Source organism: Coturnix japonica, chromosome 1 (genome assembly GCF_054131305.1).
Source record: "Coturnix japonica strain WE chromosome 1, WE-NBRP24, whole genome shotgun sequence".
Classification (NCBI taxonomy): Eukaryota; Metazoa; Chordata; class Aves; order Galliformes; family Phasianidae; genus Coturnix; species Coturnix japonica.
In genome coordinates this window covers 65,198,693-65,211,333 of record NC_140663.1, presented here as the reverse complement: position 1 = coordinate 65,211,333, position 12,641 = coordinate 65,198,693, and the positions used below count along the sequence as shown (strand labels likewise).

The 12,641-nt window shown below is 38.9% G+C and overlaps 1 protein-coding gene across 1 annotated transcript; it reads right to left on the bottom strand.

Moving 5' to 3' along the window:
* Positions 1-3,144: 3,144 nt before the first annotated feature.
* On the bottom strand, positions 3,145-12,225 carry NOBOX (NOBOX oogenesis homeobox). The gene is made up of 7 exons (XM_015871510.3): positions 12,181-12,225; positions 10,801-11,484; positions 10,310-10,416; positions 9,974-10,083; positions 8,933-9,054; positions 4,731-5,001; positions 3,145-4,223 (listed from the first exon to the last, which is right to left on the bottom strand). Exons 2-7 carry the CDS (start codon positions 11,420-11,422, stop codon positions 3,869-3,871), a joined length of 1,587 nt encoding a protein of 528 aa, XP_015726996.2. The 5' UTR covers positions 11,423-11,484; positions 12,181-12,225; the 3' UTR covers positions 3,145-3,868.
* Positions 12,226-12,641: the final 416 nt, after the last annotated feature.

Sequence of the window (12,641 nt, the reverse complement as noted above, 5' to 3'; positions counted from 1 at the left end):
CTCCTGGTTCTACATAGGACCATTCAAAATTCAAACCCAGTGTCTGAGAGCATCATTCCACCACTTCTTGAGCTCCAGTAGCCTGGGCCTGTGACCACTGCCCTGGGGAGGCTGTTCCAGTGCCTAACCACCTTCTGGTGAAAAAACCTTTTCCTTACACCCAGTCCAACCCTCCCATGACACAGCTCTGTGCCATTCCCTCAGATCCTGTCACTGTCAAAAGAGAGAATAAATCTGCACCTGCCCCTCTGTTCCCCTTTACAGAAAGCTGTACACTGCAAAGATGCCTCCCTTCAGTCTCCTCTAAAGAAAATGATTGTGCTTCTTCTCACAAGCCGCTTCCTGAGCTTTCCCAGCTGTGCAAAAGGGAGTTACTATTGTCCTTTTCATAACAGGGATCTGTTCACTTTGAGCATTCTGTTACACTGTGAGTAAACCTGCCCTCTGTCTTGGCTTCTGCAGTGACCTTGCTTACTTATAGGGGAAAATTCTGTTAAATGTTTGAAAAATTTTTCTTCTGTAAATGTTTTGCTTTTCAAGGAACGTCTTATTTATTTGTAAAGTTTGTCTTGTATCTAATAGTAACTTTTCACATGATTCCTCCATGTTTTTTGTGAACAAACCTTGTTTTCAGCTCCTTATCACTGCCAGAGTTCAAATGTCTGTGCAGGAGCTTTCTGCCTGCCTCAAGTTGAATTTTGTTATATGAACCTAAATTTCAGCAAGTAGAGCTCAGATGTTTTCAACAGTGAACTTAGAGAAACACAATTTGTTGTTTTGCCAATGCTTAAAAATAATAATATATATATGTATATATTTAAGTCTAGCAACCATTTAATGCATGGTCAGATTGCATCCTGCTGCTGTGGGCCGTGTTGCCAACTTCCTACAGAAACTGCAGAACAGGCAGTGTTTCAGATGGAGGAGTGATATGTCAGGCTGCAACACTGAGAGCAGGTCTTCTCATGCCCATGACTTTGTTGCTGATCCTGTTTTGCAATCCACAGAACAATCTGACTTTCAGAAATGCATGACTTTGCAGCTCACTAGCTTCCTGGAGGTAGGGGAAGGGAGATTCCAGTCCAAGAACATTCACAGATTTCATACAGTGATCTCTTTTACAAGGAAATATTTAGAACAATACAGATCTATACCAGGATGGTAAAGTGAGCACAAGTGTTATGATCATTGCTCTGGGACGGCTTTTATTATAGCTGTTTTGTGTCAGCAGAAAAATGGAGAACCTCAGAGTAGCCAGTGAATTTTCCTTGTACCAGTACTCAAATCCACCATGGCAGTTCTTGCACCTCACAGCCCTTTCTGACATCAAAGCAAGGGAAGGGAGAAAAAACAGGGATGGAAGAAAAGGTCAGAGCTTTAAACAAAGCAGGGAACATAAATGCAGAGCACAAGTCTAGAATAAAACCTAGTAAAGTGTCAAGGCAGAAACAGGTATGGGGAATGACAGGAACATATAATACTTGAGGAAAAAATGGTATGCAGAAGATCAGAATAAAAGACACCAAAGCCTCTTTTGCTTTTGATGATGCTCACAGCATTGAAATACTATGAAAATGGCTATCAGCAAGCTCATTACCTCAAATGATGAAACTGAAGAATCCAACTTTCTGATGATAATTACGTGTGCTAGTAACCCCACCTCATGGAACATATATTTTACCACTTATTTAACAACTACAAAAATAACACTCAAGAATCGAGAATGAATGACATTAAGGTTGTAATCTTAAGTGCTGCTACCATGAAAAAGAATAAATAAATAAATAAATAAAAAGACATGAAGGAAAACTCTAATTTGTGTACTCATACTTTTTGATGCAAGATCTCTTTTTCCCCTTGGCAGCAGATTGGAAGTGCTAATATGGAGGAAGTGTGGAAGATAAAGAATGGTCTTGTGGTGAAGGCAAATTATGTTATCAGAACTAGACAGAATGCCTGTTTCTGACTAAGAGCAGTGTGGGACAAGACACATAGCTGATCCCTCATTTTCTGTGTGTATGAGAAGTATCTTTACTTCTTTACTTATCTTGCTGGGTACCAATGACGACTGAAGTCCATAAGAGCCACAAACAACAAAAGATTGCATGTATGAATGCAATTATGGCTTTATTGTCTTAGTTTAATGCCAGTGCCTATTTCTGAACTTCATCATTTTTGTGCCTGCATTCCTAAGCTGTAAAGGAAAGATGCAGGAAAGAATGGTAGTAGTGGCTCCTATTCACAGGGTTCGTGTCTTTGTAACACTCACCAACAATGCTGTGAGCATCATCAAAATGCCGCATAGGAATTATTAACAACATAGTAAGTAATTAAGATTACACAAAGTAAATATGATCTCAGTCCTACACTGGCTGAAAAGCTCTCCAAATTACTACCTACATATCCCCTGGCTGAGACAGAGGCTGTGAGCTAAAATACTAATTAACTACAAGATCACCCACTATTCTAATAGATGAGCACAAAAGAAGCTGCACATCTACAGCAGCATTATGTAATTTTTCAATGCTCACCTCTGTTGTCATAACAGGTGTGCAGGTTTTGTTTTTTCTATACCTTCAGTGGCAGGGAAGGATACTGAGAGGATCCAAAAAAAACACCTCATAAATAAATGGCTTAGAAGTTGGTGCAAACACAGGAATGGGCTTTTTTTTGACCATGGGACAATTTACTTGGCACCTGGCATGATGACTGCAGATGGAAGTAGCCTGTCTCCAAGGGGTAAGAGGATCCTAGCCCAGGAACTGGCAGGACTTAATTGAAAGGTCTTTAAACAAGGTACGAAGGGGGAAGGGGACAAAATGAGGGCGACTGGGGTTGAGTGGGTAGTTCGAGGCTCAAAACAGAGCTTGATGGGTGAAGAGGGTGGAGTTCAAAGGGATGAAGAGGGGCAGGAGTATGCTGCTTCCCTAAAGTGTCTGCTCACTAATGCACACAGCATGGGAAATAAACAGGAAGAGTACGAGATCTGCAACTGATCTGATGTGATCACGGAGACGTGATGGGACAGCTTGCATGACTGGAACATTGTCATGGAGGCCTATGTGCTTTTTAGGAAAGATTGGCCAGCAAGGCAGGGTGGTGGAGTGTGGACAAAGTTCACAAAAATAGTATAAGAGAAGCATCTGTATTCTGAAAAGATTTTGTTCTTTTATTTGGTGAGAGGCTTTTTTTTTTTTAGACTGTGATTTTTATTTAACAAATCTGACAGACAAACTGAATAAATGGCAGTAGCATTAACTTTTGATCATACCAGGACTTGAACAAATTTTGAATACAGATCAAAGATACAAAAGGATACCAACATTGCCATTTCTACCTACTTACTTAGAAAATTATGCTGAATTGCTTTATTCTAAGTGATAACACAAATTCCTATCAGAGAATTAAAAAAAAAAAATTCTCTTGGCCTCTGACTATCTTCTACTTTCTTCCACCGTCTTCCCTCTTTTTCTTGTTCCCTCCAACTACTCAGTCTCCTGTGAAACCTTTTCATTTTTCATTATTTACCACTATACATACACCATAGGCATGTTAGTTTGTTCAGTATTCTTCTGAAAAAGGTAAATTGCTCTCCAATCCAGATGAAACCACTGCTATACCTAACATACATACACAGTAATATTTTCTCTAACATATAGCCTAAGAAGTAACTTTGGATTCAAATTAATGGGTCACAACTCATTTAAGAGAGCAAAAGATTATAGGAAAAGGAGGGGGAGGAAAAAAAAAAAAAGTAATTACATATATTATGCATGTATTCACAGATTCCTTCTTTCTCTCAGTCATCAGTAAAACCACTGATCACCCTGAGGCTTTCAGGTGACACTTACTCCTGAGGAGTGAGATGTCAAGATTGCAGAAATTTAGCTGAGCTTCCATTCAGCCACTGTAACACAGGCTGTTCCCCCATATGGTTTTGTACATAGCCTTGTGCAGCTCTTGCTGGCCCATCGGTTACCATTCCACTGCTTCCAGGTAAGGTAAGGAAAGATGCACTGGACTCAGTTGGCGTTGTTGAAGTGAGGTGAATGCTGGAGATACTGCTTGGCAAGTGAAATGGCAGACAGTGGAACTGGGAACACTGGTGCTGCTGTGGATGTTGGGACAGCTGGTAAGTTCCATGCTGGCTGCCATATTGGCAGTATGGGGTCTCTAGACTGCCTATGAAGTCCAGCTGCTCAGGAGAAACTGGTGAACACAAGCTGTGGAGAGCAAGGAAAGAAGCAATTCAAAGTAGGGTCAAAACCATACAGCACTTTCTAAAATATACAACTGTTGTTTTCACTCTTGACAGCCATTCAAATCCTTATCTGTCTCCAACACTTTCTTCCAGATCCCAGACATAGGAAAAAAAAAAAAAAAAGCATTATCAGCAAAATTCTATAACATGGCACATTGATGAGGACTACCCTTTCCTACTCTCTAAGTGGCACACACCAACACTTAATGCATCCCCTCCGAAGGATGTGCTTCTGTGCTTCTGAACTTCACTTCCACTTGATATACATGCGGTTACCAATATCACTTTTCTGAAAGTAAGTGTATAGTCCTACTATGCCATTATACACTTTTCCATACTCCATTTAAAGGGTTTGTTTTCTTTTGAATTCTCAGTTACACTCATTTATTTTCTTGTCCCATACCCAACTTTGCACTCTCAAGATTCACTTCCTTTGTCTTCCTCAAAAAAGAATCTCATTTACTCCTACCCTTGATTCTGGATGCTGTAAGTGAAGGCCTCCTTGGAGCTGTTTTCCTGACTGGACAAGCTACATTCACTGTTGGGAGCATCCAGCATCAGTGGAACAATGTGACTGTAGGGGCTGAATGAAACACAGAGAGGCAGGCTGGCCCTGCGAATCGGTGGAGGACTGGGAAGGCTGGGGAAGCACTCCACCCTGCTGGAACTGAAGTCACACTGCAGCAACACCTTTGTCTGAACTGCTTCGCAAGATGCTGTCATTCCAGTCACTGGAGAGACTGTGAATAAAAAGAGAGATTGTCATATTAAAAATTAAAAGGAGTAAGCACAATATCAGTCTAACAAAAGTGACAAAACAGAAAGGCAAGATGCTAGTGAAGGAGTGTAGGTTAACTGATGCAAATAAAAGTGAACAAGTAGCAGCATTTCTTCTGGGAAGAAAAACAAGTAGCAGCGAGCTCTCTGAACATATAGCTATGCTTATTAGTTAGCCAAGATTACCTTCAGAATTTGAGTTTCCACATAGATTTATTCAGTTCTCAAGAAGTTAGCCAACTGAAAATAAGCACTTCATGGAAAAGAAAACAGGATCCCACAGCCTTCTTCCATATCTATTGTCCACTGGGAAGAACATGCTGCACAGATTATCCTTTTGAAAAATTCAGCTAGTTTGAAAGAAACAAAAAGCATGCCTTCGGAGACATAGCATCTTGGCTTTGTTTTAAAAACAAAACTAACTCCTGATATGCTTTCGATGAATCATGCCAAACACTAAAACAAACAAAACAAAATAATATAGATGTTGGCCTTGTGAAATGGAAGCTAGGAGATGGGAAAGCACAACATATTTCAGTAGTTAGTCTTGTTTGATGGCCTGTCTCTTCAGTCACTTCTGGAAAAGGAGAGTGGAACAGTTTCTTACAAAGCTACCTCTGTGGAAAGAGGACATAATAGGAAAAGTTCATAGGCATACATGCTGGTGATCCAGAACAAGGATACACAGATGTTCAAGAATTTTGTATGTGGTCTTCAAGAACTCTGTACCTTGATGCTCCTTTATTAAGCCAAACTATTCCTTTTTAGAAAAATGTAACTATCTTCAGGTATATAGGGCAGCAGAAATGATTTTCCAAGACTAGTTAGGCTGAACCAGAATGAGGATATGAGCAGATATGAGAATATACCTCAGACATTATTAAGTACAATTAGTCTACCTCCACCCATGGCAAAGCACTCAGGGAATTCTATAGCAGTGTGAATAGTTTACATCTGTACTTTACCCTCACAGGTATAGAGAGAAACATCAGATGCACTCCACCAGGTGTATGCCTTTGGCATAAAACCTAAACATAATACTGCTGCAGCTAGAACGAGCAACATTTTCAGAGTTTTGGAATACATATCCAGAGAGCTAATGAGATTCTGCTTCTGTCATTTGCAGTTTCATTTCTATGTTTCCCCACTGAGCATGCAATTGCATTTATCTCACTGTATCTTCCCATATGATTTTATTTTTTTTTTCCCCCTCTCAACTCACTGCAAAGTTTCTTGTAATAAAACATGCCTGTGTAATTGTAAGCACAGCATATACTGGAGCATTAAGGGCCATCATAAAACTTGTCACATACACAGTCTCTTTCTGAAATTTGTATAAGTTTTGTTAAAACAAAAACAAAAAAAAACCCCACATCATTCTTGCAAGTGGCATCTTGAAAGAGAAAATCTATATCAAAGTTAGGAGCACAAGCATTCTTCAGTTAATTAACTGAATATGAGTAAACCTATTTCAGCTTAGAACCATAATGCTAGGAAAAGTATGTCAGCCTAATCTGGATTTTCAGTAGAAAGGAACCGACAACTTCTTTAGAAGTTGTGACTCTTATTTGCTATGTAAGCTATACATCATCAGATTTAAAGTAATCTGTTTAAAGGCCAGAATATAGAAAAGTGAAATCTCAGGACTTATGGGATTTATTTACTCTTCTTTGACAGATTATGTTAAACTCCATGCAATTCCTCCTCCACTTCATTCAAATTTCTGCTTCTGGCTAATAAATCACATTGTTATTTCCCTAGAGCTACAAGCTCTGCTTGAAAAATGACCAGGGGGAACAAAAAATCTTCAATGAACATAGGCATAGAAAGTAGCTTTTACTTCTATGGAGGTAAATACTTTTCTGAATATAAGCTCACAAACAGTTTCTGAAAAGTTGGCATCAACTGCTAAATCACCAGAAATCTCACAAAAATACACAAAGTTATCCAAAAATACACACAACTGTCTGCCTAGTTTTGCCCAAGGAACTGCTACAGCTGGAAGTTTATGTACATGAATGGCCAGTGCTTACCTGCATAAACATGTTCTTGTTTTTCATATAAAAGGCATTTACTTTATACATGCATCTAAACTCTCCTTAACTTAAGTTCAGTCCTACTCAGAGACATTTGGGTTTCATCTCTAAGGGGTCACCAATGCTTTAAATCACTAAATCAAAGTAATGTAATTGTCAGAATTCTCAGACAAACTGCAAACGTGTCAAATAGATACATACACAGTACTTTGCTTAAAGCAAGGACTTGTCTAGCAAAATCATAATATAATTCTAAGACCAAGGTAAGCTCAAGTAAAAATTTCTGAAGCACAATCGATTCTTTTGATTTTGGTATTAGTTGCACTGCCAGAAAGAAGAAAAAAAAAATCTCAATTGCATCTTGCTGGCATTTTTAATCACCAACTTCTTTGGAGAACTATATCAAACAGTGAGACAAATAAATAAAAAGGTAAATCATAAACATTGTCTAGAGAACAATTAAAAACAAAGGAAAAAACAAAGCACTGAGCACTAGAAATCAGTTAACAGGTTGTAGCATTCTCATGCACATCAATAATTTTCTCATCCAGCTAAAAGTGGCGAGAAACTGCTACCAAGAAGAATATCTGAACAATCACTCCATTAAGTCAGCCTCTGAGCATAACTACACCACTGCATAGGTCACTAATTATTCTGGTGAAATCTGCCATGAGCTGTTTCCACTGAGACCACTTTTCCTAGCCTTTGCCTTGTGGATTTATGACCTTTTTATTCATTTGTTCACACTTATTTTGCTTCTTTTACTTGGCATGTTATCCTATCCATGTTTTATCTTCTTCATTTTCTAAAGTCTTCCAAGAAAAATGGAGAGCCCTAGATGGCCTTATTTATAAGCAAACATTTCTGAATAAGGATGAATGGGTCTGCCTATGCACTGCTAGGTGAGGGGGAATAAAAGGAAGTCTCATTTTTCATGGTTGAAGGCTTTCCTGTGATTTGGATATGCAGATTTCTCTCCTATGAGAACTCTAAATGGCAAGTCTTTTCCCTCAGAAGAAGCAGTAACTTAGATCTCTACTTTTCCTGTACAACAATTTTCCCATGACTTGTAGGAAAACAGGATAAAAATAATAATTATTATAATAAAAAAAATAACTGAACATCACAATTTGTGCTCACTAGCAAAATATGCCTCTTTTCCTGCAAAGTAAATAATAATAATATTTTTCTTTGGAAATTATTTACCAGCCTTAAGTAACAGACTTCAGCAGTTTTTGCTTAGCTTGATTTACAGAGAACAAACTGAATTCATGTTCATGTGTTCTTAATACTACAGGTATAAGAGTTTCAGTAAAGGAAGTATATATTTCATAAAAGCTAGATTTACATAAAGCAAGTTCAAAGAATCTCATGAGTAAAAACCCATAAATCTTTATGTTGACTTCGCCCCCGCCCCCCCCTTCAAATCAAGAACTGCATCCCAACATGCAGATTCCCCAGAAATAAATTGCTCAATACTGGTGCAAAAGTATAAATCCACCCAAGAGAATCTAATAGCCAGAATAATACTTTTGTCGTCATGTAGAAAAGCACCTCCAGTTGCATCAGTTATCATTCAGCTACAACAACAGAATGTCTCAATCACATATCCTTATGAACTCATGTTCAGAATTCCTTGCTGGGCTGAATGAATAAAAACAGTAAATCTAGCTCTAGTGCTAGTACAGAGGCGCCACCCAACATAATAATTAACATGATCAAAAGGGAACTTCTAAATCTAATATCACTTTTTGGATTGATGTGATTGGCCCCTAACATGACCTCCCTGAAGTGTCTGAGATCCTACCTACATCGCCAGAAATAACAATAATAAATATCATGCTGATATGAGTCTCACCTGAGGAGGAAGCAAGCAATTCAGAACACTCACTGAGCTTGCAGGAACAGTTCCCAGCTTTAGTGTCTACACTTAATATGGCAGACTGATCAGGCGATGGAGGCACTGGCAGAAGAGGTGCCCTGGAGTTGTACATAAAAGGTATGAACTTGAACAAGAAGACAGTGCAAGACATTATCAGAGAGAATAAATAAATAAATAAACAAATAACAAAAAATAACAACAACAACCCATAATTTTTTAAACTATCCTACAATGGCTAGATCCTAGACATTAGATCAGTAAACACTGACTTAGTGGAAGAAGGACTAATGAGTGCAAGAGACAGTTAACCAATATTTGGGGAAGCAGTCTCAGACTACTTGTGTGCAAAGGACGTGCAGCAGGGACAGTGTCATGAAGTCCATCAGGTGGTCTCCTATCTGTCACTTAACAGTTCACTTTTTTTCCCAGACTTCTTAAGAACAAGTATCACACTCCAGATTACCATAAACACCTCCGTCTAGAGAATTAATTTCTTCCATCCCTGCCTTCATTTGACAGACTACATATCTTCTCACTTATTCCTTTTTCCCTTCCAATGTAAATACTCCTCACTCATCTCTGAAAGGTACTACTTTTCATTTCTTCAGAGAAGCCCATGTCACTCTAAGACTGTTACATGCAAGCAGCATTTCCATCACTAAGTGAAAAAGCCATGAAAACATCAAGTGATAGTGGAAAGAGGTCTGGGATAAAAGGTTTCCCTTGTGCACGCAAAGGGCCTAAACAGCACATAAAGAGAAAAATGAAGTAGTGATTTTGTTCATCCTATCTATTCAACTCTCTGCCCTTCACATGGCTTCAGTAAACAGTGCTACACTGTGTCCAAAAGCTCTCCTAAGAGGACCTGCTTGGTTGCCAAAAATGGAAGTTCAATAAACCTTCGCTTCAATGATCATTTCTCCATGGATTAAATATAAAGGTCAAAAGTAATAGGTGAAGATATAATTCATTAGGTATCTATTGTGGAAAAAAGAGTAAATAGAGCAAGTCCCTCACCCACAGCTGCTTGACCCAGACAGAGCTGCTGGTGTTGAGTATTTTTTGCTGCCTTTGGCACTCGACTTCTTTGTTTTTCGCCACTTTGCCCTACGATTCTGAAACCAGACCTGATCAATAGAAAGAAACATTCAGATGGGCAGTGATTTACACACAGGAACACAGGCAAAAGAACAGCAATGACTGCGTCCATGCTTTCCCAGATGAATCCAGAACTCTCAAGGAAGCTTTCTTCCATAGAGCATCTGCAAGATTAACTTCTTTCTATCTCAGTTTCTCCCCTGACATTTTTCTGGCACAGATCCCATAAGTCACTGTTACCCACATAGGCATTACCAGGATACGCTGTGGTGTCACCCCAACCACAGTTGCGATTTCTCTTCTTTTCTCATTGTCAGGGTAACGATCTTCTTGGAACACCTTCTCCAACTCTTCTAGTTGTTCTAGAAATGATGCAGAGAGAGATGGAAAGCAAGTGATGAGGAAATAAATAAAAATGACAAAAAAAAAAAGCAATTATAAAAACAGCTTCTGTACTGTAGTTAGCAATACATCAACAACATGAGTGGTATTTTCTTAAAAAGCAAACCACAGAAGTATGTAAATGTCTCCTTCCACAGTAAAACAAACAGAAATATTTCAAACACAAAGACTTGGCAACTTTTAGCTGAAGAAGTTCTCACACTTCTAATACTGCAGAATGCATTGCAAATATTATTCAGAGCAGTTCAGCCCCTCCATGCTATGCCTTCAATATGACATGAGAAACATTAGTGCCATTATTGTTACAAGTATCACTGCATACCACTGGGCTCCCCATTACCTACCTGCACTATAGAAGGTACGTGTCTTCTTCTTGACCGGCAGTAGAATTTCTGGATCCTCACATATATCTTTTTTCTGTTTGTTCTCACCACGACTACTTCCAGATTCCAGCAATGAAGATACCTTGTAGGACTGCTGGCCTACAATACTGTCTGAAGTACATAGAACTGACCTGCAAGCAGTTGGGCCATGTACATCCTCTAACGGTGCCAGCCTGCAGAGTTCTCCAGAGACTGCACTAGGTGCCTTTGCAGCACACATTCCACTTATGCTTTTTTTATTTTTCTTTGCCTCATTTGCAGTCACATCAGAGTAATAACCTTCGTGCTGTCTGAGTGACCCTGAATCATCTGTGGGTGCCTGCGCAAACATAACTACAGGAAGAGGAGGCACAGAATTTATGTTGTTAAGGAAATCTGACAACTGCCCAAACACTGAGGCAAGGTTGAGTGGAAGAGCTGTTGAGTCTTGAGAAGCTGACGCAGAGGACTGCAGCATACAGTAACTACTAGCTTCCTCCTTCACAAGGCTTGTCTTATCTTCTGTTTCCAGAGTATCCCCAACTTCTTTTATAGTTGCAATTTGGAATGTAACTAGTGCATCAACTTCCCATACTGTGTCCATCAAGAAGATCAGCACAAAGTGCTCAGTATTCAGTGATAAGCCCTCCTTGCTGTCCTTACACTCTACAAAGAAATAAAAAAAGAACCAAAAACATCCCCCAGACTGACTCAAATGTACATTTTCTTACCCAGGTGTGCCTAGATAAGTTTCAGTCATGGGAGAGGGGAAACACTGCACAAAAAAAAAACCCAAAAAAACCAAACAAAACATATTTTGAGGTTCAAAATGAAGACTGTGACCAGAATAGGAAAAGAAAAAAGAAAACAGTATGGTCAACATAGAAATATTTAAACATCTGATCCTAGAAAAGACTCATCTTGAGAGAGAAAATGCCTGGAAAAATATTCAATTGCAAACTATAGAATGAGTTAATACTAGACACACAGAAGAGGGAAAAACAAACAAACAAACAAAAAACCACAAGAGAAATCCGTATATAACTCACAGTAGTGTTTATAAGGAAAAGAGCACTGTGATTAACAGAGATATTTGGAATAAGGAACGTAATAAAAATCAATGATATATCAAGACACCAAAGGACTCCTTACAAAAATAGGCTAAAGATAAATGAAAGCCAGATTCTGGCCTATTCTGTTAGCAGTGATTATCTGACAAATGGCACCACTTTTTCATTACAGATGTTTCTGTTTCTATCATACTTAAGTTGATTAAAGTTAAAAAAAAAAAAAATCATACAAACATTTACTAACAAACTTCACTTTCTTCAGCTTCAGACACAACATTATTGAATAACATACCTAAGGACAGGCAATGAAGTAGGCACCTAAAGACAAAAATAGACAAAGTCAAAGTTTAATAAAGAGCACTGACTGCATTATGCTAACAGATATCAAATAGTAGAAGATAGCTAAAAAACAACACATCAAGAGAAATAAAACAGTCAATTATTACATTAACAGAACAACTTTCAGACAGTGCACCAGATTAGATGGCAGCTATCCCTGGGGCAAGGGCTCTCATTACCCATCTTGCAAGTACCAGTCCAGGCTTGGTAGGATTACTGCCCAGATAACAGCCTGGAGGAAGAAACAACAGGGTTCTTATTTTCTCCTGAGGTTGCTCATTAGGCTCATTGCCAGGCACCTTCTCTCCAGTAATTAACATGAGCTGGTGCTGTATTCCTGAAGCCCAACCCTTACCCATCCCTTTCAGCATTCATTCCTCCTCCATGCTCACTGCATCCATGCCAGATGGACAA

Coding starts and splice junctions, on each gene's coding strand:
- NOBOX (XM_015871510.3), bottom strand. CDS start 11,422: ATGGACACAGTATGGGAAGTTGATGCACTAGTTACATTCCAAATTGCA. Junction 10,417..10,800: donor ACGTACCTTCTATAGTGCAG/GTAGGTAATGGG, acceptor CATCATTTCTAG/AACAACTAGAAGAGTTGGAG. Junction 5,002..8,932: donor ATTGCTTGCTTCCTCCTCAG/GTGAGACTCATA, acceptor TTTTATTCACAG/TCTCTCCAGTGACTGGAATG.